The sequence below is a fragment of the Leucopleurus acutus genome (genome assembly GCF_964270905.1).
Source record: "Leucopleurus acutus genome assembly, chromosome: 16".
Lineage (NCBI taxonomy): Eukaryota > Metazoa > Chordata > Mammalia > Artiodactyla > Delphinidae > Leucopleurus > Leucopleurus acutus.
In genome coordinates this window covers 17,295,268-17,322,255 of record NC_139158.1, presented here as the reverse complement: position 1 = coordinate 17,322,255, position 26,988 = coordinate 17,295,268, and the positions used below count along the sequence as shown (strand labels likewise).

Sequence of the window (26,988 nt, the reverse complement as noted above, 5' to 3'; positions counted from 1 at the left end):
TGCCATTTTCCCATTATCATAATAGGCTACATTTTCTTAAAATCACTTGATTGTGATTGGTCCCATCTATTAGGTTTGCAAATAAAAAGCTTTTGTGGTGATAAACTAGCTGTTTTAAAACAGCCTTAATCTCTGTTTCTGTTTTTGAACAGCTACAGGTCAGACTCTGAAGAAGGCTGAGAGAAGCCGGTCCTGCTCTCGGGAGAAAAAGGAGGTAAATGAGTCGCTGGGGAGGGCAGGTGGGAGGCAACTCTATTTAAAGAGACCTGAGGGAGTGGGCTGGTGATTAAGTATCCCTGGATCTCCTATTCTTTTCTCTCATTCTCAACTGGAGTTATCAACCCAGTGTCACTTATAGTAATAATCTCTTACCGAATGTATCAGTTAGCTTTGGCTGTGTAACAAGTCACCCAGATTTTAGTGACTCAAAACAACCACAGATTTAGTTCATGATTCTGAGGGTCAGCCATCTGGGCTCAGCTTCCCCAGGCAGTTCTGCTGATGGGCCAGGCTCTGCTGACCTCAGCTGGGCTCACTTATGCATCTGCAGTTAACAGAGGTGTTGCCCTGGGGCTGCCTGAACATCAGTTAGGGTGCTTTAGTTCTCCTCCGATGTTCTCCCATCCTCCATCAAGCCAGCCAGGTTTGTTCACATGGGGGCTCAGGGGTTCAAGAGCATGAGATTGGAAGACGCAGGAACTCCTGAGCTCTAGGCTTAGCACTGGCATGGTGTCACTTCTGCCACTTTCTGTTCTTTAAAGCAAATCACAAGGTCAATGCAGGTTCAAGGGGTGGGGGAATAGGCCTTACCTCTTAATGGGAAGAGCTACAAAATACTGAAATATACCACATTCTTGAAATTTACCATTCTTGAAATTTTTGAAATTTACTGCACTGAGCCCACCTGCGCTGTGCTGGGCACCAGGGCCAGGACTAAGGGATGGATGAGAGACAGTCCTTGACTCAGGGTGTGCACAGCGTAGTTGGAAGGGATGTGCAATGAGATCATTACAATACAGTGTGAGAGTGCCAGTACAGGGAGAGAGGGACAAAGAGTGGGATTTCAATACGGAAAAAGGGTCACCTGCCTCTGCCAGTAGTATCAAGAAAGGCTTTGCAGAAAAGCGGATGTAAAGACCAACTCTTGAGGGTGAGTAGTTTTCCAGACCAAGTAAATAGCATGGTCAAAGGCAGAGAGATGGGACTTCCCTGGTTGCACAGTGGTTAAGAATCTGCCTGCCAATGCAGGGGACATGGGTTCGAGCCCTGGTCCGTGAAGATCCCACATGCCGTGGAGCAACTAAGCCTCTGCACCACAACTACTGAGCCTGCGCTCTAGAGCCCGCGAGCCACAACTACTGAGCCCATGTGCCACAACTACTGAAGCCTGCGCGCCTAGAGCCCGTGCTCCACAACAAGAGAAGCCACCACAATGAGAAGCCCACGCACCGCAACAAAGAGTAGCCCCCGCTCGCTGCAACTAGAGAAAGCCCGCGCGCAGCAACGGAGACCCAACTCAGCCAAAAATAAATAAATAAATACATTTAAAAAATAAGTATACAAAGGCAGAGATATATGAATAAGGAAAGCTGCAAGATCATTGAGCCTGAGGTGGGAAGTGGCAGTTAGGACCCATGAATTACTGAAGGGCCCTTCAATCAAGACCCAAGCCTGTGGGAGTTTACATTCGAGTCTTACTTAGCGGCTGATGGGAGCAGGAGTGTGAAGGCTTCTTGCTCATCATCAATATCAACCAATCCTGAAATTCGTCGACACTTAAGTACTCACACTCTTGACTGTAAACTGACCTGATTCCAAAGACAAAAGGGAATTTCTCTGGCTCAGCTGAGTCCAGCGGCTCAAAAATGGCCACTAGACTTGATTCTTCTGTCTGCAGCTTATGGCTCTGCTTCCTCGGTGTTGGCCTCACCTCAGCCAGCTCTGAGGAGGCAGGTCAGGGTTGGTTTGCAAAGGGCCTTGTGTGCTTTGCTGTGACTTTCATCCTGTCTCCTGTTGCCTCCTTTCTCAGCTGTAGCCAGAAGAGCCAGTGTGGCTTTCCTCCTTCTTGAATCGACCTGCCTGGGATGAGGGCTGGGAGATAACTTAGGAACTTGGATGCTGCCGCAAAGACCTCCATGTCAGCCCCAGTGGACACTCTAGAAGCTGAACCAGGGTGGGTTTTCCCACTCCTTTCTGGTGGAGGCGTTTTTCTGGAGGCAGGAGCAGGTGTCCTTGTCTCCACAAAGTCCTTCCAGAAACCTCAGGGTGGAGGAGCCACAATGGGAGTGAGCACAGACCTGCAGGCACCAGGTCTCCCTCAATTAAGTAACCAAGAGTGAGGGACTTCCCTCGCAGTGCAGTAGTTAAGAATCTGCCTGCCAGTGCAGCGGACATGGGTTCAATCCGTGATCCGGGAAGATCCCACATGCTGCGGAGCATCTAAGCCCGTGCTCCACAACTACTGAGCCTGCACTCTAGGGCGTGCATGCCACACTACTGAGCCCGCATGCTGCAACTACTGAAGCCCATGTGCCTAGAGCCCGTGCTCCGCAACAAGAGAAGCCATCCCAATGCGAAGCCCGTGCACCACAACGAAGAGTAGCCCCCGCTTGCTGCAACTAGAGGAAGACCGCCCGTAGAAACGAAGACCCAATGTAGCCAAAAATAAATAAAATTTAAAAATAAATTAAATTTATTTTTTTAAAAAAGTAACCAAGAGTGGGGACCAGTCCCCCTGGGCCAGGAATGAATTGTTTAAACCTGAGGCCTTTGGTTGCAGAATGACAGCATCCGATTTATCCACATTAAGAAATTCTCTGGAAACATGACGGAGCAGGGCAGCCGGTAACTAGCAGAGATACTTTTTCCCTCCCCTCCTCTCTCTCCTTGGCGACAGGACTCCCCTAATTGCCGCTTTCCCGGCTACTCCCATCGTTCCAGTCACCCGAGAGCATTTCAGATCACTCTTCTGAAAAATGCTTGAATGAGGAAAAAGGGAGAGTGGGGTTGTTTATCACAACATCTGAGTTTAACCCTGAAAGATGTTTAAAATGGTTTCAGGCCCTCTGAAAAAGAGAGTGCTTTCTTAACAAGGCTTTCGTTTGGTTAGAAAAACAAGAGAAAGAAACTAATAGCAAGCTGCCAGGATGCTCATCCTGATATATTATAACATGCCTTTCCACCCACCTCCTCTTTCCACATCCTTCCCCACCACCCCACCTCCGTCGTCTGTGAAATCTGCACTTCCTGATACTCTGTGCTTACACAGGATGCCAGGTATAGAGGAAGCTTTGTCCTTGCGAAAGGCAAGGAAAAGACAAGCTGGTTAGAAAAGGCAGACAAGGACACTCATCATGTTCCTTCGGAGGTAGGGTATACGGGCCAGCTCACACCTTGGCAGGTGGATGTGCAGTTTCCATCCTGGGTGGGGATTGGGTACCATCCTGCATGGTCATGGGCCAGCACAGCAAAGGGAGGATGGGAAGTTCTCGGTGAGCCTGCCAGGCCACATTCAGCCCAAAGATGTGTTTTATTTGGCCCATACCCTACTACAGTTTTTAAAAATTAGGCAGCTGCATTCAAAAATTAGGAGATTTCACATTAAAATGCTGACTTCTGGCTTCTCTGGAAAAATGGAGAATGACAACACTGAGTCCTTCCTTATTCCTATAAGGAGTATTCCTGTAACAGTGGGCAATGGCTTCTGATGAGGACATGTCCCCCTTTTGATGGGACCCTCCCTGTCCCCCCCGACCCCCCACCCGCTCAACAGCAAGCAGGTATCAGCACCCACATGATGCCAGGCCCTGTGCTGGGTGCTTGATGTCAACAGTTCACGAATGTTGCAGCACGTTAGAATCACCGGGGAGCTATTAAATACCCCCATGTCCAGGCCTCTTTCCAAACCAGTTAAATCAGAACGTCTGGGGGTGTGACCCGGGCATCAGAATTTTTTAATCTTCCCAAGTGCTTCCGACGTGCAGCCATGGATGAGAACCAGCGTTTTACGGGTTATTAAGTAACCCCTGGTTCTCAGTGCTTCCCCACGCACTGCATGCCTGCCCTGCACCAAGGATGCTTTGGTTCTCAAGCCCCGTCACAGACACAGACAGGCACAGATCATAGCAGAGAATGAGGAGACCCAGGTAAAGCGCCAGCGGGTGCTGGAGGAGAGAGAGAAGACTTCCTGGAAGAGGCGGCTTTAACCGAGGTTTTGGAAGGGTTACAGTCATTTCTGAAAAAATGGACCTTTGATGGTTGGCTTGAAGTCGGTATATACTTTTGAAGTAGCTGGTAAAAGTATTCTCCACTTCTTCTCTAGCAAGAGATTATATAGTGTTTCTGGCCCTTGGTCATGAATTATTAATGGTTTTGAAATCGTGGTCATTGTAGTTTACTCAAAAATCATTAGAAAGTAAATTTATTATACAGTGTTAAAAAAGAAGAAAACCAGGAAACCGCAGTGGAGGAAGAAATCTTTATTCATCACCCCCCCCCCCCCACTAGGGTCCACACTGATGGCCATGGCACCTTGGGGCTCACAGGTGGGGCTCTACTGCACAGAGGCATGGAGGCCCCAGGCAACTCTGTGAATTAGTGCCCACAATGGGCTTCTGTCTCAAATCCTTGTCAGGTGACCTTGGATGAGTCTCTTGACCCCTCACACCGGATTTGATAATTCCCACCTTGGAGACTCAGTATACAGAGTCAAGGCAGTAATAAAGTGCCTAGCATAGCACATAGTAAACATTCCGTAAGTGTTGGTTGCTACATAATTGTAATCATTCCTTAGAGTGTCTAGAATTTAACAGAGAGACAAGTCACGGCCTTGGAAGGAAAAGGCAGCACAATTTCACTTAGTACTGAAGGGGTCTCCCTTGCTCCAGCTGGACTTTAGGCTCATTCCAGCCGTCCAGGCTCCTGGCTGTGCGCCCTAGTCAAGCGAGCCCCAGGCAGGCTAGCTCTGGGGCCCCCACTGTAAACCACTTTGAACGCCTTCTGTGATCATGGACTGCCTCCTTGTGCAGCTGATTGGAGATTCTGCAAAATGCTTCTGACGGCACACTCCTCTGTTGAGCTTACTTTGTAAAGGACTGAAAAAGTCATTTAACTCAACCACCTAGAAAATGTTAAGCCTTCCCTTTGCACGCACGCATAAGTGTGCACACGTGCACGTGCACAGATACGAACACTTCCTGCTATTAAGCAGAGCCTTGTGGTGCAAGGACTAGAGATGCCTTTCATCTTGCCAAGCAAAGGAGGAGACTGGGTTCTCAGGGGAACACAGCAAAGGAGGGAAGCCAGGATCCAGGGTGCCTCCAGGGATGGGGCTATCCCAACAACCTCTCCGTGTGCCGCCACGGACACGCCTCTGCTCCCCTCTGGTCCCTCCCTGTACCTCATTGTCGTCTTTATGCTCCTCTCTCCCAGCTGTTCCTTCTTTCAGCTCAGAGGCCAGAGAGAGGGTCTAATCAACCTGACTAATCGATGCTAAAGGGCATTGAGGGGGTACAGTACTCAACATTAGCCCCCCGGTTGCCCTCCCAAGAGACAACCATTGAAATCAATTTCTTGTGTCCTTCCAGAAATATTCTATCTATACCCTCTGCCCTTACCTCTACCTCCTGCCTTTGAACACAATGATAGCATGCAATACACATTGTTCTGGATTTTTCTTTTCACTTAACAACATGTCTTAGAAAACATTCTGTAGTACAAATCTCATCCATTCTTTTTTTTTTTTTTTTAATTTATTTGGCTGCGCCGGGTCTTAGTTGCGGCAGACAAGATCTTTAGTTGCGGCATGGGGGATCTAGTTCCCCAACCAAGGACTGAACCCGGGCCCCCTGCATTGGGAGTGTGGAATCTTAACTGCTGTACCGCTAGGGAAGTCCCTCATCCATTCTTTTTTATGGCTGCCTAGTACTCCACTGTGAATCCACAGAAACACAATCCTTTATATGAAATCTTTGGGGCCAAATGTGTTTCATTTTTTTAGAATTTAGAAAGTAATACCATCCCAGTATGGCCTGGGTCAGCACTCTATAATCAAATATGTTAATATATCTGTAGGAAAATAAGAACATTCATACTGTGTGGGGTAAATCAAGACTTGAAATTTCATGTCAGTTCAGATCTGGTTTTGCTTCTAAAAAAATGACATATAAAGGATCGTGGGCCTGTCCATAAATACATGAGTAGTTCCCGGTTAATGACTAATCTAGGCTATCAATAGTCTTCTGCTACTATAAGAGTACTGGAAAGAATATTCTAGAGCAGGCATCTCGGTACACTTGTGCAGGAATAGCCAAAAGTTAATTCTTGCAAATAGAATTAAGGGATCACAGAGGATATGCTTTTTCAGATGAGGGTTTATTTTTGTTTTTGTTTTGTGGTACGCCGGCCTCTCACTGCTGCGGCCTCTCCCGTTGCGGAGCACAGGCTCCAGACGCGCAGGCTCAGCGGCCATGGCTCACGGGCCCAGCCGCTCCGCGGCATGTGGGATCCAACCGGACCGGGGCACGAACCCGTGTCCCCTGCATCAGCAGGAGGACTCTCAACCACTGCGCCACCAGGGAAGCCCTAGATGAGTGTTTCTGATTTGTTTTGTAGCAGTGCACGAGGTGGGCAGAGTTTTTTGTTCCAAGACACCTGGTAGCATTCTGACCAGATTCAAGTGTGGCTACCGTTGGCGGAGGCACCCACACTCAGTGGCCTCTGCTGTAGTTCCCCAGCCCGCTTTCCTCAGCAGGGAGTGGGAGCAGGGTATTGTCCTGAGAAGGACTTGGGGACATGTCCAGCACCTTGATTTCTGAATGCCATCTCTCACGGGCCCTCAACTCCAAGCACCTGTCTTGGCCAATTGCAGGAGGCCAGTGGGACTGGTGACTCTTCTTGTAAACTTCAGACCCCACTAGCCTGAGATCCTCCCCTTTCCTCATTTCAGTTCTCAGTGTTCTTGCAGCTTCAGTCTCCTGGGGGAATCAGGAGCTGCCCCTTGCATATTTACAGATCTCCACTGCTTTGTTTAAAATGTTAAAAAAAAATTTTTTTTAAGGAAGGGAGAAAAAAAAAAGACAATGTAAGCTGATGGTGCTGCATTACAAGAGCCTGTCTGATGTGACAGCTGACATTCCAAATCTGCACTTTTTCTGGAAAAAGTTCACATTTCTGGGCAGAGAAGAACTAAATCCATTTTACATCCAACTCCCAAATGTGTTCCCAGTTGCGAAGTTACCGTTGTCAGTTTTTTTGCTTCTTGTGCTCTTGGTCTCCATTGCTTTGAGACCTTGGACAAGTGGGGGCCCTGGTGACATGAACAGCTTCTGATTTCTGCAGGGCAGGGCAGTCACATGGCAGGGTTTGAAGCATTGTAGCCAAGTGAGCCCTGGAACCAAACAGCCTGGATTCCTAGGCTCGTGCCATCACTCGGGCAAGATACCTAACCTGTCTGTGACTTGACTTCCTCTTCTAAAGAGTAGGGATAATATAGGGAATCCCCGGTGGCTCAGTGGTTAAAAATCCACCTGCCAATGCAGGGGGCACAGGTTCAAGCCCTGGTCCAGGAAGATCCCACATGCCGCGGAGTGACTAAGCCCGCGCGCCACAACTACTGAAGCCCGCACGCCGAGAGCCCGGGCTCCACAAGAGAAGCCACCGCAATGAAAAGTCCGTGCACTGCAGTGAAGAGTAGCCCCCGGTTGCCACAACTAGAGAAAGCCTGCACACAACAAGGAAGACCCAACACAGCCAAAAATAAATAAATAAATAATAAAATAAAAATTAGAAAAAAAAGAGTAGGGATAATATAGAAGCTGCAGCCTAGGGGTGAGGCAAGGATTCAGTGAACTGATGCGTGTAAAGTACTTTGAACAGTGCCTGGCACTTACTAGGAACTCGATAAGTGTTGAGTATTATAATTTCGGACTGGTATTATAATAAGTATTATATTGAGGGCAAAATGGCTCGTTAATCCCTTCCGAGTCGGAAGTGGATGAGAACTCTTTCTTAAAAAAAAAGCAGGACACGGATTGGGCCATTGTTCCTCAGCCCTTCGGTGTGACGGAACAGCACATAATCCCTCCTGTGAGAATTACCTTGCCCTTGAATCACCACCTACTCCCAGACCCCTGCAATCAGGCTGGGAGCTGCAGGAAGCGTATATACAGATGCCGTGCCTGTAACCCAAGTTAAACAGCAAGGCCAAGACTTGAGCTTCGAAAAGCAAAGAGAATCAATTTCTGATAAAATGCCAGGGAGGAGATTGACATGTCTAAAACCTTCCTGGTATCAGCTGAGCTTCCAGCAGAAGATTAAACTCGGGGAAAAAAACCCATCAGAGAGCTGCAATTTGTGACCAGAAGGAGATGATGTTGACAGCTGCTTCTTCCTGAGTCGGTTTTGGATAAGCAGTGTGCCCTTCACCAGAGCATCATCAAAGTTTCCTATATCCTCAGATCTTAGGCATGAAATTGCCCTGAGTCTCCCTTCACCTCTCCACCGCCCCCCCAAATCACTTTACAGAATACAGAATATGATTAGAAAAAAGAATGATACTATCTAAAGGAAGAAGTTTCCTGCAAATTACTGATGAAAGGTATGTGTCCAGGGTGAAAATGCGCCCGTAGAATTGGTCCTCAGTCTGGGGACACCTCTGGAGGAGCAGAACGAGGGCTGTAAGAGTGCCAGGGCACCTGGGCTCCAGTCCTGAGTCACCGTGGCTGACGGTAGGCACACTCACTCTCCCCGCTCTGGGCCTCCGTTTCCTCTGTGACTACTCTGGGTCTGATAAGAGCCAATGGTCCTGTGAACTTCAACTTCATTAGGGTTCACAAGCTGTGTCTCTTAGGCTCTGTTCAAGTGATAGAAACCTTCCTCAAACCAGCGTCAGCAAAACAGGGAATCCTTTTTTGCCTCACCTAGCTGTAAAGTTCAGGGGTGGACCACGTCAGGAATGGCTGGATCCAGGCGCTCCGGCTCAGTCCTTCTGACCCTGCCTTCTTCCAAGACGTGGCCATTCTGCAGCTTCTGGTCCTGCTCAGTGTAAACTGGCCACTGGCAGCTCCGGGCCGACTGCATAGAGGCTGGATAGCTCACCGGTGCAGGGGTGCAGTGGGGGGAACCACACAGGCACTGGAGCCAGATAGCCTGGGGTCGAATCCTGACTCATCACTGACCCAAGTGCTTATCTGCCTCTGAGCCTTGGTTTCTTCATATGTAGAATGGGGATGAGAGCAACACCTACCTCTGCTGGTTGTCAGGGATACTCTGAATGGTGCCTGACATGTAGTAAGTGAGTGAGTGACAGAGGCTTCTTCCTCTTCTCTTACTTTTTTCCTGGCATTATTACAATTCTCTCAGCAGTTTCAGCAAAAGAGAGTCCGCACGTTAAGCACATGGTAAGGAAGGGGTGTTTTCCCAAAGTACCATCAAGATCCAGTTACCAGAAGAAATGGGAAAGGCTGGTGGGCAGGCAAAGCCCAGCCACTGTCCATCACCTGGCCACTGTGTAGTGGGTGTGGTAAAGCGGACAAATAGCGCAATTGTTAAGAATTGCTTTCAGGGCTTCCCTAGTGGCGCAGTGGTTAAGAATCCGCCTGCCAATGCAGGGGACACGGGTTCAAGCTCTGGTCCGGGAAGATCCCACATGCCGCAGAGCAACTAAGCCCGTGCGCCACAACTGCTGAGCCCACGCTCTAGAGTCCGTGAGCCACAACTACTGAACCTGTGTGCCACAGCTACTGAAGCCCGCGCAGCTAGAGCCCGTGCTCCGCAACAAGGGAAGCCACTGCAATGAGAAGTCCACGCACCGCAGCAAAGAGTAGCCCCTGCTCGCCGCAACTAGAGAAAGCCCGCGCACAGCAACGAAGACCCATTGCAGCCAAAAATAAATAAACAAAATAAATAAGTTTATTTAAAAAATAAAGAATTGCTTTCACGTCCATGCTCACAGTACTCGGTGAGGTAAGCGATAGTATCCTCATCTCACATGTGAGGAATGTCAGCTCAGGGCAAGGAGGCCACCTGCCCCAGTTAACACAGCAAGCACTGGGCCCAGCTGCTCCCGCACGTTCTGTGCACGTGGCAAAGTGGAGGCAAGTGGGGGAGCTTAGGCACGCTTCTTCACCCTTCCCAGACTCAGTTTCTTTAGCTGTAAAATGGGCGTTATCAGTCCTTCCTCCTCAGGTGCCTGAGGGCTCAGTGAGGTTGAGGGAGATAAACACGGGACACCCAGCCCCTCTCAGGACTCCCCTGCCTCTCCCCTCTCCTCCCCACGGACCCTGCTGCCGGCTCAGAGCTAGACTGGGGGACCCCAGGCTCCTGGGACCATAGAGCTGGGCGGGTGAATGGGAGGCCAGGGCAGTGACTGCCAGATAAATGGAAGCCTCGGTTTCCTCACCTGATGGGCTGAGATAGTCTGACACTGACTTCCAGCTAAACGCTGTTAATGATGGCTAGATTCCCATTAGAGGCCAATGAAGAGATTATGTGCCCCTCCCCGCCCCCCACCACGTATTTCAAAACAAAAACTGAAATAAGTGTAGGAAAGTTCAACAAAGTTCTCCATTTCTTTTCCCAGGATGACTACTTTGATGCCCTTTTATGGTTTTTTGGTTTTGGTTTTTTTTTTGGCTGCGTTGGGTGTTGGTTGCTGCGCGCGGGCTTTCTCTAGCTGCGGTGAGGGGGGGGCTACTCTTCATTGAGGTGCGCGGGCTTCTCATTGCGGTGGCTTCTCTTGTTGCGGAGCATGGTCTCTAGGCGTGTGCGGGCTCGGTAGTTGTGGCTCGTGGGCTTAGTTGCTCCACGGTATGTGGGATCTTCCCGGACCAGGGCTTGAACCCGTGTCTCCTGCCATGGCAGGCGGATTCTTAACCACTGCACCACCAGGGAAGTCCTGCCTTTATGTTTTTAATATAGAAGCCTAAGCTCTTTCAGAAAATTTTCTTTGGGCTGCTCATGCTCTGTTGATGCCCTGGGAGATGGCTTGGCACATGAGAGATGGAATGGCAAGACTGGTCAAAGGTAGGGAAGGGGTCCAGGTCGGACTGCTTGGGTTTGCATCCTGGTTCTATCTCTTAATTCGCTGTGAGGTCTTTGACACTTTACATAACCTCTCTGTGCTTCAGTTTCTGTCTGCAGAATGGAGCTGAAAGCATAGTGCCACCTCATGGGGTTGCTGAGAGAATTAAATAATACACATAAAGTATTTAGGACCATACCTGTAAGTGCTGTTTAAATGTATGCTATTATTCAAGCCCCACTACTGGATCCCCTTCATAGAATGTTCCATCAGCTGGGGTAGCTGGGGGAGGCAGGGTCACATTTGTAGGCATTTACCTCAGTGGGGCCAGCATTAGACATTTTTAGTCTCTTTCTGTTTCCAGAACTGATGCATGCTGATTGTAGAAAAATAGAAGAAGCAGAAAGCTATAAAAATTAGTCCTTATCCTACCACCTATATAATTACTCTTACTTTTTTTTTTTTCCCTTCTAGCTTTTCCCTATGCAACTATATATATTTCAGGATTAGGATCATAGTAAGAGACAATTAGAAATGCCTACCTTCTATTATTCTTTATCAGTTTTTTTTTATTTATTGAGGTATAACATATACAATAAAGGGGATAATCTTTGGCATACAGTTTTATGAATTTTCATGTATGAATACTCCTGTGTTAGCACTACCCACATCAAAATATGGAACATTCCTAGCAATGCAGGAGGCATCTTCATGCCACCTCCCAGTTACTACACCTCTCCAAGAGTAACCACTATCTTGGCTCTAATAGCATAGATTTGCCTGTATTTGAACTTCATATAAATGGATTCACAAAGTAAGCACTTTTTTTGTCTTTTTATCTTTGTTAAACATATCTGTGAGATTCATCCATGTTTGTTTGTTTTTTTATAAATTTATTTATTTTATTTATTTATTTTTGGCTGCGTTGGGTCTTCGTTGCTGCGTGCGGGCTTTCTCTAGTTGCAGCGAGCGGGGGCTACTCTTCGTTGCAGTGCACAGCCTTCTCATTGTGGTGGCTTCTCTTGTTGTGGAGCATGGGCTCTAGGCACGTGGGCTTCAGTAGTTGTGGCACACGGGTTTCAGTAGATGTGGCTCACGGGCTCTAGAGTACAGACTCAGTAGTTGTGGCACACGGGCTTAGTTGCTACGCGGCATGTGGGATCTTCCCGGACCAGGGCTTGAACCCGTGTCCCCTGCATTGGCAGGCGGATTCTTAACCACTGTGCCACCAGGGAAGCCCCATGTTATTAAATGTATCAGTAATTCACTCTTTACCACTGTGGTATTAAACCTTCAGTTATTCTTTCATTAGAAAAATTAAATTGCAAATTTTAAAAATAATTTAGTTGTCATTATTTTTAAAATTTCAAGTTTGCTCATTAAATCAACTTTGCTCTCAAACATACCCCAACTTAATTCCCCTTTCTAGAAACAACCTATTATCAGTAGGATGTTCATCTTTCTGGGCTTTCTATTTATACAATTCTAGTCATTGTTTCAGCTGGGAGTGCATTTGGCTGCAAAGAACAGGAAACCCAACTAACAATGGCCTAAACCAGGGATCAGCAAATTTTTTATGTAAAAAGTCACACTGTCTCTGTCACAACTACTCAACTCTGTCATTGTAGTATGAAAACAGCCATAGTCAATATGTCAATTAATGAGTGTGTCTGTGTTCCAGTAAAGTTTTATTGACAAAAATAGGCAGTGGGACAGATTTGCCCTGTGAGGTATAATTTGTTGACCCTTGGCTTAACAACAGGGATTTGTTTGGCCCATGTGGCAAGAAATCTAGAAATAGCCTCATAAGAAAAGCTAATAATTTATACTCCTGCTAAAAATATTTGAGAATGCTGGACTCTCTAAGACCTTGCTAATAGTGGATATTAACAGCCTGTGCTGTTTTTGCCAGTACTCTTTGTGTTTTTCCTGTGTTTTGGGGGGAAATACCTCTGCCTGATCTTCCAGCTCAGTAATTTTCTCTATAAGTGTATCTATTCTGTTCTTCATTAACTTTTGATTTCTTTCTTATTTTGATGATTAAATATTTTATTCATGATTTCTAATTCTTTTGCATAGTAGGTTGCTCTTGTTTGATGGAGTCAACATCCTCTCTTATCTCTCTAAGAATATTAAATGTATTTTTAATGTCTCTGCTTGCATCGTTATCTCTGTTTCTTTGGTTGTTAGTTCCGTTTGTTGAGTTGGCTCTTCTCTTTCATGGTGTGAGTTTTCCTGGAATGTTTGGTGATTTGTGAATATGTGCTCTTCTATGTAACCTGATCCCCTGTTTTCTTCTCTGTGGATGCTATTTCTTTTTACTCGAATTTGCTGCCAGTGATTGTGGACAGAGGGGTGGAAATTGCCACAAGAACTGTGATGCTAATAGTGTATCTTCTGAGCACAGAATCTTCCTTTTCCTTCTGGACACATCCTGCCTTTCTGTCCCAGAGACCCACAGTCACAGCTCCTACAAGCTGGGTGGATTCAAGGGCCACTTCCTAGCATCCCCACAGGCGTTCTCAATCAGTCTGTTTGACCTTTGACCTTAGGCCCCCTCCTCTCCCTGGAGAATGTGTTCCTCTAGGTTTGGAGCAGCCTAAGACCACCTTCCCCTATCCCCCTATCTAGCTTCGGATTTGGCCTGTGCTTCTTTTCATCAATCCAGTTCTGTCTGCCATCCATTTCTCAGGAGTTTCTCAACATTTTAAAGCTGCCAGTAGCACCCCCCCATATCTTCCTGTGCTCTTATGAATTTTAAGTGGTGTCATTTCTGTGACTTGGGTGGAAGAGGCTGATGTGTGAACTTGCTCTTGGTCTTCCCAACTTGATTCAGTCTCAAGGTGACTTCTCGTTAGAGTTTTCACCTTCCTGGTCACCTTCATCTGGACAAGTTCATCTTTCTCTAAAAATACACTGTGTCAGAACCAAACTGAATATTCCAACTATGAACAGATCAGTGTAGACTATGGAGATGGAGTGTACTTTCTAATAAGAACTGGGTTCCAATACTAACTCTGGTCTCTACTATCAACACATTGGTCAAGTCCCTTCACTTCTCTAAGCCTCAGTTTCCTCACCTGTCAAATGGGAATAATGATTATAACACCCCCCTCATAGGTTAATGAAAGTATCAGTTGCAATAGTGTGTCAAGTGTTTAAGGTGGGGCCTGGTACACAGTAGGTGCTGAAGCATGTGAGTTCCCTTCTTCTCTCTGACGCTCACAAAATTTCTAACACACTCATCATGTTTGCTGTGGTGGTGGCCGTTTTTGGTAGCCACGTCACCCTGTTAGCTCATACTGAACACATTAGCTAAAAGCCCTGCCTTTGTCTCGTGAACTTTTCTCAAGCAGACTTTTCCAGCGCCTCTCCTGGTGTAGGACCTTTACCTTGGCCGTGACGCATTTTATCAACCTGTTCTTGATCCATCTCTAGCCCGTAGAAATTGATCTGAGCCCAGATTCCGTCATCCAGTTTGCTTTGCGTGCTACCCATCTGAATATCATCTGCAGACTTAATAAACAGCCTTCAACAGCCAGATCTGACCATTGCTAAAATTACGGCCTGGGATACGACCAAGGGCAGAACCCCATGGCATGCCGCCCCTCAGGGGAAGAGTAATTTAGATGACTGGGCAAGATGATTAATTTGTCCGGTTCCTGTAATACTCTGTCCCTGTGGCTTGATTATAATAATAATATTAGCAACCATGTATTGGGTGTTATCTACAGGCCAGGCCCTGAGGTAAGCATTTTTCATATATTATTTTTATTCCTTATAACAAGTCTATAAGGAAAGTCTTTGTATTACTTGGGACTTAGTCCCTGTTCTGCTAAAGATGGAGTTTATTTTTTTAAACTCTGTTACTTCATTACAAAGCTCTAAAGAGTAGGTGCTTCCCAGAAGCCAAGGGCAGGGATGCATCTGGGTGGCACGATGACAAAAACGGTGTCAAAAATGGTGAACCCGTGCCTGGGGCCCCTAAGGTCCCAGAAAATCCTCTCTCTATGGGTCTTATCTTTGTATCTGTCAGTATCTGTGTCCTTCTTCTCACTTGGTGCAAACCAGCCTTCTCTGTTTCTCAGTTCACCTGGCAGAACATAATCCCACCAGCAGCTCTGAGTTCATATTCCCGCTTTGAGAAAACAGCCAGATCTTCCCTGAGCCTGTTAGTCCCAATTCCCCGGGATTATTGGCTCTGCTTGGGTCAGGTGCCTGCTCCTGGGCAGCGGTGGGATCACACTGTCCGGACATGACCTCCAGGAGTCTCAGTGCTATGACCTGGTGGCCATGGGGCAGGTGACATCCAGAGTCCTGCCCCATGACATTTGCACATTTTAAAATGACAGGGAGGCCCAGAGTCACATGGCAAGTGAGTAGAGGAATCAAGACTTCATCCTGGTTTATCTGATGCTGAAGCTTGTATTGTTGCTGCTCTGTTCCTTACACCGGGCCACGTGGTCCCAGGGCGGTGCCTGTGGTGAAGGCTGGCCTATGTCTCTAGCGGGGCAGCTCAAGCACCCACCTGATGCGTCACCATGTCCCAGATCAGGGCTCTGAGACCCTTGGTTGGTTTGCTTGTTCCTTTGGTGACTCGGCAGATGCCTCAGTGCTGGCCATCACAGGACTCACACACAACGTTGATGAGGGAACTGATACTTAAGAGGATAAGCACAGACTTTGGAGCCCAGTAAAGCTAGGTTCAGATTCCAGCTCTGCCACTTTTTCCCTGGTGACTCTCTGGGCCTCAGTTTCTGTAACTGTAAAATGGAGGTAATACCACCTACTTTGTTAGTTGTTGTGGTGGTGATTTAATGAGATACTATGGGTAAACCACATATGGCCAGCATAGAGTAATCGGTTCATGCGTCCACTTAGCAAATATTTGTCAAGTACCTACTGTGTGCCAGGCACTGCCCTGGGGCCTGTAGATTTCGTGGTGAACAAAACAGACACAAATCCACACCCTTGTGTTCCAGTGGTTAGAGGCAGACACCAAGCAAATAAATGAGCAAAATATAAAGGGTAGCAGGGAAACAAATAAATCAGGGAAGCGGGATGGGGGCTGCTAGGCGGCTTGTTATGTTACATAGGTCCTCAGGCAGAGACCAGAGGAGGTGAGAGGGGAGAGCTTTGGGCAGAGAAGACAGCAAAGACCAGAGGCCCGAGGGTGGAGGCCGAACTGGGGGAATGAGGGGCAGGGTGGTGGGAGGCGAGGAGAGGGGCAAAGGCCAGGTCGTGGAGGGCCTTGTGGCCGTTAGTAAGGACTTGGGCTTCCGTCTGAGTGAGAGGGGAGTCATGGGAGGATTTTCAGTGAAAAAGGGCCAGGACCCGATTTTAGCAGGATACGCTCCCTGTCTGTATGTGGAGAACAGACAGTGGGGAAGGGCAGATGGGGAGACCTGTTGGGGCTGTTGCAGAAACTCTGTGGAGGTGACAGTGGCTCGGACTTGGTGGGGGGGGCAGCAGTGGAGGAGCAGAGAAGGCGCCAGGTCCCAAGCATCGTGAAGATGGAGTCGCTTGGATCTGTGGTTGGACAGGATATGAGTGGGGAGGAGAGAGAGGAGGAGTCAAGAAGGACTTTAAGTTTTGGTCTGAAAACCAGAGAGATTGGTCATCTCCTAAGATGGGCACGCGAGTGGGGGCGGGTTTTAGGGGGAAGATCAGGAATTCAGCTTAAACCCTGTTAAGACCTCGATTGAACCCGCAGCTGGGTATGGGAATCTGGAATTCTGGGGAAAAGTCATGTCAGGCTGCATCTGTCTGGAATGTTGGAACCATTGATCTTTTTTTTTTTTTTCTTACTTTTTTGGAGAAGGGAAATGGGTGGATGGAGGCCATTAGTTAGGCAAGTAATACAAGAAAACAGCTTCCTTAAGAAAATATTTTTCACCCTCTAGATAAGCCTGGAGTCCCTTGTGCCAATTCCCAACCCTCCCTCATCCCAGCCTTCCCCTCCTGGACTAATTGTTGTCACAAGCTTGGCATGCATTCTTCCAGACCTTTCTCTGCACATCCACATATTCGAGTGTATCCATAAAATATACGTGGTATTTGGGGAGTGTATGTATTTTAACAAAACGGTGTCGTAATGAACGTGTCATGTGCTTTCGTAACTCGTCATTTGCCTCTCTTCTCTGAACTGTGTCTTCAAGATCCATCCTCGGTGTTACAAACAAACCCAGATTTTTCTAAACTTGTTACGGTATGTTATGGACAGACTGTGGGTTATTTAGTCATTTTCCAGATGGAGGGCATTAGCATTTTGTACATTCCTCCTCCGGCACCTGTGTGAGTCTTTCTGATAGATTCCAAGGAGTGAAATGGCTGGGTCTGAGTAGACCGAAGCTATTCGGGGTTTTGTTTTGTCTTGTTTAGTGGAGACTGCTGTTGCTCCCTGAAGTCACCTTACTCGCCAGCTGTGGCAGGTTTTTCATGAGGGAGGCCACAGGGATGTGTGTTGTCGAGCAAAGCACAGTGGCAGGCTGTGGGTTGGAAGGAGCGAGCAGGAAGCCGAGAAGGGAATTTGTGGGCTGCTGTTCTGCTCTTAAGAACCCACATTCAGAGAGGACACAGGCTACTTTAGGGGCTGGGAGAGATGCTCCCAATCCCTTCCTTTCCTCCTGAAAATAGATTAGCACAAATGAAATACCATCTCTCCTGCAGCCTGCACGCCTGGCTTCTTCCCTGTCAGCCAGTTTCTATTCCTAGCCCTCCTCACCAGCTTGAAGTCATCCCCTTTTGACAAACACACCAATCAAGACATTATAAAAATGCTATTTTTATTAGAGCAGACTATCTCCTCCATCAGTGGGCCCCTTATCCTGACCCCAGCCTGATAGCATCCTTTGCCTGCCACCCTCGACGGCACATTCAAGGGTTGGTGCACGCCCAAGGTTGTGTTTGTCACCAGCTTGGCGCCTGTTCTGAGGGTGTGATTGCAGTCCCACTCCTGAGGCAGACCGAATCCTACACCCAGCTGCTCTCCCCTTCCTACACGGGAAAAGGAAAGTTGCAGCCTTTGAAAAGTTACGTCATCTTTTCTTTGCATGAATTTCAGGCGGGTGTTAACTTTGTGGTATAAAATGCCTTTAGGGTTAGCTCAGGGAACTGGGTCTAGGGTCAACTCCAAGTTCAGGTTTTGTGCCATTGTAATTAGAAACTTCGAAATATTTCTCATCAGCATCATCTTCATTGCTAACATTTATCAAGCATGTATTACACATCAGGCAATATTCTAAATATTTTGTGTTTATAAGGTGGATGCTTTTAATCATCATTCCACTTTTTTTTTGCCTTTTTTTAATTGAGATACAATTTATGTTACACAAAATTCACCATTTTAAAGTGTACAATTCCAGGACTTCCCTGGCGGTCCGGTGGTTAAGACTCCGCACTTCCACTGCAGGTGGCACAGGTTCAATCCCTGATCTAGGAATTAAGATCCGCATGCCTCATGGCGCAGCAAATAAAAAAAAAAAAAGGGTACAATTCAGTGATATTCGCAAAGCTATGCAACCATCACCGCTATTTAGTTCCAGAACATTTAGATCACCCCATATAGAAACCCTGTACCTGTTAGCAGTCACTCCCAGTTCCTCTTTCCCCCGTTCCCTGGCAACCACTAATCTACTGGTACTTTCCGTCTCTGTGGATTTGCCTATTTCGGACCTCTCATATATATGTAGCCTTTTATGTCTGTCTTCTTTCACTTAGCATAATGCTCTCAGGGTCAGCCATGTGGCCACATGTGCCTGGGCTTCATTCCTTCCTATGAATACGCCACAGCCTGTTTATCCATTCAGCCATTGATGGACAGTTGGGTTGCTTCCACTTTTTTTTTTTTTTTGCGGTACGCGGGCCTCTCACTGTTGTGGCCTCTCCCGTTGCGGAGCACAGGCTCCGGACACGCAGGATCAGCGGCCATGGCTCACGGGCCCAGCCGCTCCGCGGCATGTGGGATCTTCCCAGACCGGGGCACGAACCCGCGCCCCCTGCGTCGTCAGGCGGACTCCCAACCACTGCGCCACCAGGGAAGCCCGGGTTGCTTCCACTTTTGGGGCTATTGTGAACAACACCGCTAGGATGGCATCCCAGTTTGACAGCTGAGGAAACTTAGGAACAAGTATCTTTTCCCACTCCAAAGAGCCTGATGGGATTCTTACCCAGGTGCCTGGGTTCACAGCTGAGTCCTGACCACCCAACTTGGCTGTTTAGCTGTCGAACTAAGACCTGGAAATTGAGGACCTATGTCACACACCTTCATGGCAACCATGTTTCAGAATTAAATATTGGGCCCTGTGGTCTGAGGAATTCATTTTTGGGGGACTTGGGTCTGTCCTGTTTGAATTCAGGACCATTGTGGGAAGTCCTGGCTGAGTCAGGACTGTCCATTCAGTTCAGTTTGCGTTTACCAATGGCCTTAGATGTAACAAGGTTCAGCCCTGCCCTGGGAGTTCATGGTCAAGTAACTGCCGTGGGTCCCCAGGAAGCAGACTGTGGGATGGAGATGTGCATGCAGGAGGCTGACTGGGGAGGGCTCTCAGGAACAACACCCGTGAGGATGAGGGAAGCAGGGCTGGACAGAGGGAGGAGCTGAACTGTGATGCCGGCCTTGCTGACCCCACAGGGAGCTGTGGGGATGGGTGGCCCTTCAGAGATGTTCCCAGTTGAGGCAAGGAGCCTGGGTCTTTGTACCCTTGTCATTAATCAGTATCAGAGATCAGGTATAACCTGGGGCAAGACAGGCTTCTCTCTGGGAAGGGACACAGCTCCCAGCAGCTGGGGTGTGAGTGGGTGATCTGGGCCCGTAGCACAGAGTCCACTATACACACCTAGGCCCATGTCCATGGTGACTTTCATCAGTGTCCTGACAGGGAACAGTCTGTGAAGATGCTTCAGGAGCACAGCTGAGGGAGGGTGTAACCCAGCCTGGGATGGTGAGCAGGGAGGAAGGGGCATCTTAACTGTGCGATGCACCTTGAACCCCAAACCTATACATTCCAACCGCCAGTCCACGAACTCTGCCTCTTGGGTGCCTCAGAGTAGCCACACGACTGCTCCGAGCCAAAGTCAGCCCCGCCCCTCCTCCAGCCTTGACCTCTCCGAGAATGGTACCACCGTCCTTCCTCCAGCCTTGACCTCTGCGAGAATGGTACCACCGCCCCTCCTCCAGCCTTGACCTCTCCGAGAATGGTACCACCGCCCCTGCAGTTACCCAGGCCAGAGGCTGCACAGTCATCAATACTTCGTTCTTCCTCGCCTCCTTTTTCCAGCCCATCACCAAGTCCCCCGCCCTCACCTTGGAAGCATGTTCTCCCTGCTTCCTCCATGTGGCTGACACCTCTTGTCCGAACACCCACAGCACCCACTCCCGGCTGCCTCTCACTCCACCCTCTACCCCAGTAACCCCACGTGGCTTCCCATTGGTCTGGGCTTAAGGGAAAAACTCCCTGCTGTGGCCCACATGGTGGTCTTGCCCGCTCAGTCCTGAGTCCACCCCTGCTCCCCTGCCCCCCGGCTCCAGCCCCTCTGTCATTCCTTGTCCCTCTTGATACCGACCAGGGTTCTTGGCCTTCCCCAAGCAATAGAAATTGACTAGAGGCCAGACAAGAAATTCAGGCAAGGCTTTACTGAGGCCCCTGCAGCTGCCGGAAGGAGCAGGAACAAGTAACAGGTCCCCTTACTTGCTCCCCGAGGTGGGGGGGGAGCCAGTACCCTATATGGGGTGAGGATAGGGGTGTGTCCCGGGGTGGGGTCAGAGGCGTGGCTTAGGTGGTTTGCCCACCCCTTAGGTGGTGAGTGCAGGGGGCATGCGCAGTACCCTGCTTTTGCTCCCGGCCCTTCAGAAGTGCCAGTTGGGGCTTTTTTTGGTCTTTCTGTATCTTTTTGTCTATAATTTGCCCCAACTGCACATGCACGCAGTTATTTTTAGTCCCTTATAGTTTCTTTGTAATTTGTAGCTTGAGGAGACATTTGTCCAGGTGCAAGCACTGCAGCACTGCAGCAAAGGGTCCCACATCCCAGCTTGTCTCCCTCTTACTCTCTGCTCCCTCTCACCACGTGGCCTTCACACGTGCGTTCATTTTGCTTAGAGCACACCCCGCTCTGCGCCCGTAAGTTAACTTGTTCGTCCTTCACATCGTGGTTGTTGTCACCCTTCCATGGAGCGTCACCTCACCTCCCTGCCACAGTCGTGTTTCCCATTGAAAACCTCTCAAGGCACCATGCACCTACCTCCAGAAATGGCTGACGATGTACTTCGGTGGTGGGGTCGTTTGCTTAAAGTTGGCCTCCCTCCCTAGATGGTCCATTCCCTAAGGCAAGGGAACTTGTCCCCGTGGGGAATAGGAGGTGCTCAGTCAACCTAAAGGGGGGGAAGGGGAGACGGAGGGAGGGAGGAAAGGATCACAGCCCCACGTGATCAGGGAGGAGACGGGGGGCGAACTGTCTCCTTTACATTCCTGGATCTCCAGGATCTCACACGGCAGAAATCTCGACTAGTGTGTGAGACAACATCAAAATGGGGACCCTGAGCCCCATTGCACCGCCCTAGACTTGAGCAGAACGTTTCACTCCCTTCCTGGCTTTCCCCACCACTCAGCACCTGTCATCGGCGCAAACAGGCCTTGTCCCTCATCGGGCTTTAAGCTGGCTGGAATGTCGGAAGCCAGGGCTCTCCTCTGCGATCAACCAGCATGCTCTGACCACTTTCCACCCCAGCCCCGAGATGAGCTCCCAGGGTCTCCTGGCACTGGGCCTTTGCACACGCTGTTCCCGCCCGGATGCCCTGCCCACCCCGTCCACCTCTGAGCTCCTTAGCATCGGCACCTGTCCTCTCCTCTGCAGGGCCTGCCCCACCCCGGAGCGGTGCCAAGGACCCGTCCTTTCCACCCACCGCCCCGGGCACAGCACCTACTCCATGGCCTCAGAGCAGTGTCTTTGCTGCTCCTCTAATTTCGTTGAGGCCAGGGATCTTGTCTTCCTGCCTCCCTCTCTCTCTCTTCCTCTTCATCCCTTCCTTTCCGCAAATACGCTGGCCCTGCCCTCATGGGTCTGGCATCCCAGCAGGGGAACCACAAACAAACAAACAGAGATACTTCCAAAGAGGGAAGTACTGCCACGTCGAGGAGGCTGAGAGGGCCGGGGACAGTCAGAAGAGGCCCCGAGACGGGCCGCACATGCCCATGAACAAGAGGAAGCCATCCAGGCAGGGGGAAGAGCAAGTACCTCAGCCCTGAGGAGGAAGGGGCCTCTCTGAGAAACAGCCTGAAGAGCTATTGGGCTGAGGGGGGTGCAGGAGGTGGGAATGAGGCCAGGAGGGTGGTGGAGCCAGATTACCTCCATCTCTGTCTCGGGCCCTTAGCGCAGCACCCGACCCAGAGGAGAAGCTCAAGGAGTCTTTGTTGAGTCGGTGGGGAGGGGCCCTGAGTGCTCCCCTTTTAGGGGGCGGGGGGGCAGCCCTGGGAGGAGAGCGTCCACTCAGGCAGCCCAGCTTGCTGGGCAGGAGGTGATAGGTAAGGTCCTGGTGATGGCTGCGCTCTGTGAGAGGTTCATTCCGTTAGAAGGAAAAATTCTCGATGCAAGTCAAGTGGTGGAGGCAGAGATTGGAGGGAAAATTCCACCCAGGCCGCCTCTCTCCTCTCATCAGGCCAAGTGACGGGTGCTGTGGGATTAGAGGCTCTGACAGGTAACAGCCGCCCTAAATCAGTTTAGCACCAGTCTGGGAGTTCAAGGGCAGGCGTACCTTGTTCCCTCCTTAGCAGCCAGAGGCTGTTTACACTACTGGGCTTCCAGTGGGCCCTGCAGGCCTACGTCCCCTCCCAAGCTATCCTCAGGGTGGACGGTGGGAACAGCCTCAGCCCATGGCAGGTCTGCTCAAAACCCTCCACTAGCCTCCTGGTCACCTCATAGTAAGACCAGAGTCCTCACCATGGCCTCCGCCCCCCATCTCGGGGCCTTTGCACTTGCTGTTCCTGCCACCTGGAAACCCCCTTTGTCCAGATTCCCACAGGGGTTCATCTCCTCCACTTCCTTCAGTCTCTGCTCAAAAGTCATTTCACCAGAGGCCTTCTCTGACCCCCTGGCTAAAATAGCACCTCTCTCCCCACTCCCTCTGTTTTTCTCTACCTCCTATTTTCTGTAGCACTGAGCATGATTTGACATACTATATATTTACTTTTTTTTTTTTTTTAAATTACTCGTCTCCTCTTGCTAGAATGTGAGCTCCACGATAGTGGAGACTTTGATGTGCCCACTGTGTGTCCAGAAGAGGTGTTCAATAAATATTGAGTGAACAAATGAATTGGGGAGATGAGGTCAGCGCCTCCCGCCTCTCGGGGTTGTGTGGACGTGGAATTTCGGGCACCGAGCTTCCCAGTGCGTGGTTTGCACACTTGCACAGCACTGCAGGTGGCATGTAAACGTGCTATTTCAGCAGGGCCGTATTTCTGTTTGCCTTCGGTTTATGGCAGGCGATAATGATTTTCCATTTATGGCGTTAATATAAAGTTTCCTTTTTGAAGCAAGCTCATTCAAGATTAAAAAAAGAAAAATCTATATTTGCCAGCCTAAAAGATAGTTTATAATACACATTGCCATCTTACAAGGAAACTTTTCTGAGACTACAAAGAAACGTTAATTATTTTCTAGTGGCTATGTATTGAAAATGATTTTTTAGATAGCCGTGGAAGAAAAACATTTTCATAAAGATACAGCGTACCATGTCCCGGAGACCAGGAGGAAGCCCTAGATTCTGGTTCTGCGTCAATATTCTACAAACCTGAAACTAAGTATAAAATCTCGAGGTGTACATTGGTTGCAGTAAATAAGGGTGCATAGGGATTTGAGAAATAACCCAAAGTCTCCTTTGGATTATCTGCCTGGTATGCGAATAGCATGTGATTTTTATTGGCACATCTACCCAGGGCATGCGACACTCCAACCTTTGCTTCAGTGTTTGTGTTGTTTTGATCCACCTCTAGGAGGCAGTCTCAGCCATTGCTTTAGGTCTCGCAATGTAAGCATACTAGATGCGGAGTATTTATTGTTCTTGTTTTGAGGATGGGAGTACATCTGACATGTCAGCAAAAGCCGCAAAAAACAAACTCAGAACTATACCTTTTCATTCCACTAATATGCATTAAGGACTTCCTATACGGCACCGGGACACAAAGAACAGAATCACTGGGAGAACACTGGGGTGGGTTTTGAAGGAAGAGTAGGAGTTTTGTACTGTGAGATACATTTGGATCGTCGCCTTCTGTGGGCTTAGGGCCATCGTTGAGAATATTCATTAAGGAATTATTTTAATCCTCTACTAAATGCTCCTCTGGCTGTAGGACACGGCAGACTTCAGATTCAGACACCTCTGAGTATTAGTTCTTCCACTGTACCACCGAGAACTCACTCAAGTGTGAGTTACACACACACACACACACAATTCAGAGTGGCTTGAGTAAAGAAAGGAATGTATTAGCTCTTGTGACTTAAAAGTCCAAGATAGTGCTGGCTCCACGCGGGGCTGGTTACAGGGGTTGAACACGCTTAAGAAGTTCTACTTTCTATCTGGTCTGTCTCTCTGTGTCCTCAGTTCTGCTCCCTCTATGTTGCTATCACTCTTGGACAAATCTCTTCATGGAACATAGAAGAACATTCATAATAGTGAACCTAATCAGTTGATTAAAAAATAACTTCTTGGGCTTCCCTGGTGGCGCAGTGGTGGAGAGTCCGCCTGCCGATGCAGGGGACACGGGTTCGTGCCCCTGTCCGGGAAGATCCCACATGCCGCAGAGCGGCTGGGCCCGTGAGCCATGGCTGCTGAGCCTGCGCTCCGTAGCGGGAGAGGCCACAACAGTGAGAGGCCTGCGTACCCCCCCCAAAAAAATAAATTAAAAAAAATGACTTCTTCCTTTTGGTGGCCCTTGTAGCTCTCGGCTCACATCAGCTAATAATTCCAGGGGAAGAGGAAGACGGACTTTTCCAGCAGATTCAACCAATCCCTGGGTTGAGTCTGTTGGCCTGGCTTTGGGCATGTGCCTAGTCCTAAACCAGTCACATGGCCAGGGAAACGGACTAGCCAGAGTAGCCTGGCCTTGAGTGCCCAGGCCTCTGTCATGTGCTCGCCCTTGAAGTGCAGTGTTATTTCCACCCACACCGCATGGACTGAGAGTGGAGGAGAGGTGGTTTCCCAAAGGAAAATCAAGACGATGTAACTAGAAGAAAATGAATAGATGCTAAACCGACAGAAACAACAAATGTCCACTGTCTCCACTTGGACATGGCCTTTGGGCAATTCGCTTCAGCTTTCAAAGCCTCAGTTTCCTCCGCTGTAGAATGGGGATAATGACCCCAGGGCATAGCATTATTGCAGACAGCCACAATAAGCACCACAGAGAGCATCATAAATGGTCATTAAAGCGGCCCAAAGACTGGGCTCCAGTAACCTCGCTTGTCACTCATAAATCATCCCTCAGTTAAGATGTGGCATTTGGGGGAGGGGGAGGGGCAGGGCAGGTGGAGTAGTCAGTCAGGTGTGTGGAAGTGCTTCAAGAACTCTGTGGTGCCCCCCCCACACACACACAGTGTGTTCACAGCTCATTATTAGACCATTCCAAGTTATTGTTCTTCTCTGCTGGGACTTGACACCTACAAAGTCAGGTCCTCAATGTCCTCCAGCCCTGGCAACCAGCCCTATGCTCTAAGCTGCTCGTTAATGCAGCTCAGGCTCTGGCACTTGCTAAATCAACCCTGTTTAGGAGAATTCCAATATTCTGGCCTCAGAGGAATACGTGATCCCTGAAATATAGACTCTGTCGAGTTCCTTTAAGCATAACTGATTCTTGGCGTTTCTCTCCAATTCCATTTCTTTTTCCCCCAGAGAGAATTAATAATATGGCCATTGATAAAATTCTGCACCATCTCTGGGGCCAGCATTAGGGATAAAGATGATAAGGATAACAATAATGGCAGTGGGACTTTGCTTTCGCATCACGTCCAAATTCCTTAAACCTTTTCCCGTACTTAACTCACGCCTCCCCGACACCCATCACTATAGTCAAACCCAACTTCTGGCCAATCCATGAACGTTTCAGGCTTTTTCAGGCCCCCAAACCTTTGCCCGTGCTGCTCCAGCTGCCTGGAATGCCTTTCTCTTATTGCCCAGCAAACCTTTCACCTTTCAAATCTCAGCGCAGATATCTCCTTATTTATTCATTTAGGGCCCATTGTGTGCCAGGCGATGTCCTAGGGGCTTGGAATACACAAGTGATCAAAACAGATGCAGTCCCTGCCTTCATGAAGTTTCCATCCTAGTGCAGGGGATGGCCCAATAAATAAAAGGCTTGATGAATAAGATAAAGGAGAGATTATTAGGGAGCGGTTGGGAGTGTGTACGTGTATGTGTGTGTGTGTGTGTGTGTGTGTGTGTGCGTGCACACGCGCACGCACAGCTTGCAATTTTAAATAGGATGGCTGGGGAGGACCTCCCCGAGAAGGTAAGATCTAAGACAAGCCTTGAGGAGGTGAGGAATCTGGGTATTTACCTGGGGGAAGGAATGGTGGGTCTAAGGCCCTGAGGTGGGCACATGCTGGGTGTTGCGGGTACTGCAGTGATGAAGAGGAGGGTGGAGCAGTGGGAGGAGGTCAGGGACGTGGATGGAGGCCCAGTGGGCAGGGCCTGGTGGCCGCTGGGACCCGTGCAGAGTCCAGAGCAGAGAAGTGACATGATTCAACTTCCCTTTCATCAGGACCCCCGGCTGTAGAAAGGAGAACGGACTGTAGGGGTGAGGGCGGGAGCCGGAGGCCAGTGAAGGGTCCTGAACCAGTGTGGTAGCGGGGAAGTGGGGAGAAGTGGTCAGCTTTTGGATACATGGTATTTTTCGCATGGAGCTGATGGACTGGACGTGGAGTGGGAGAGTGAGTGAGTGAGTTACGCTTCGAAGGTGACTCCCAAGGATTTGGGCCTG

The 26,988-nt window shown here is 49.0% G+C and overlaps 1 protein-coding gene across 1 annotated transcript in view; it reads left to right on the top strand.

Annotated features, from left to right (window-relative positions):
- Positions 1-26,988, top strand: part of KATNIP (katanin interacting protein) — a 198,349-nt gene that overhangs the window by 19,887 nt on the left and 151,474 nt on the right. Inside the window, exon 2 of the mRNA XM_082856530.1 lies at positions 153-214. Within this exon, the coding sequence (XP_082712656.1) occupies positions 153-214 (62 nt within the window). The remainder of the gene's footprint in view (positions 1-152; positions 215-26,988) is intronic.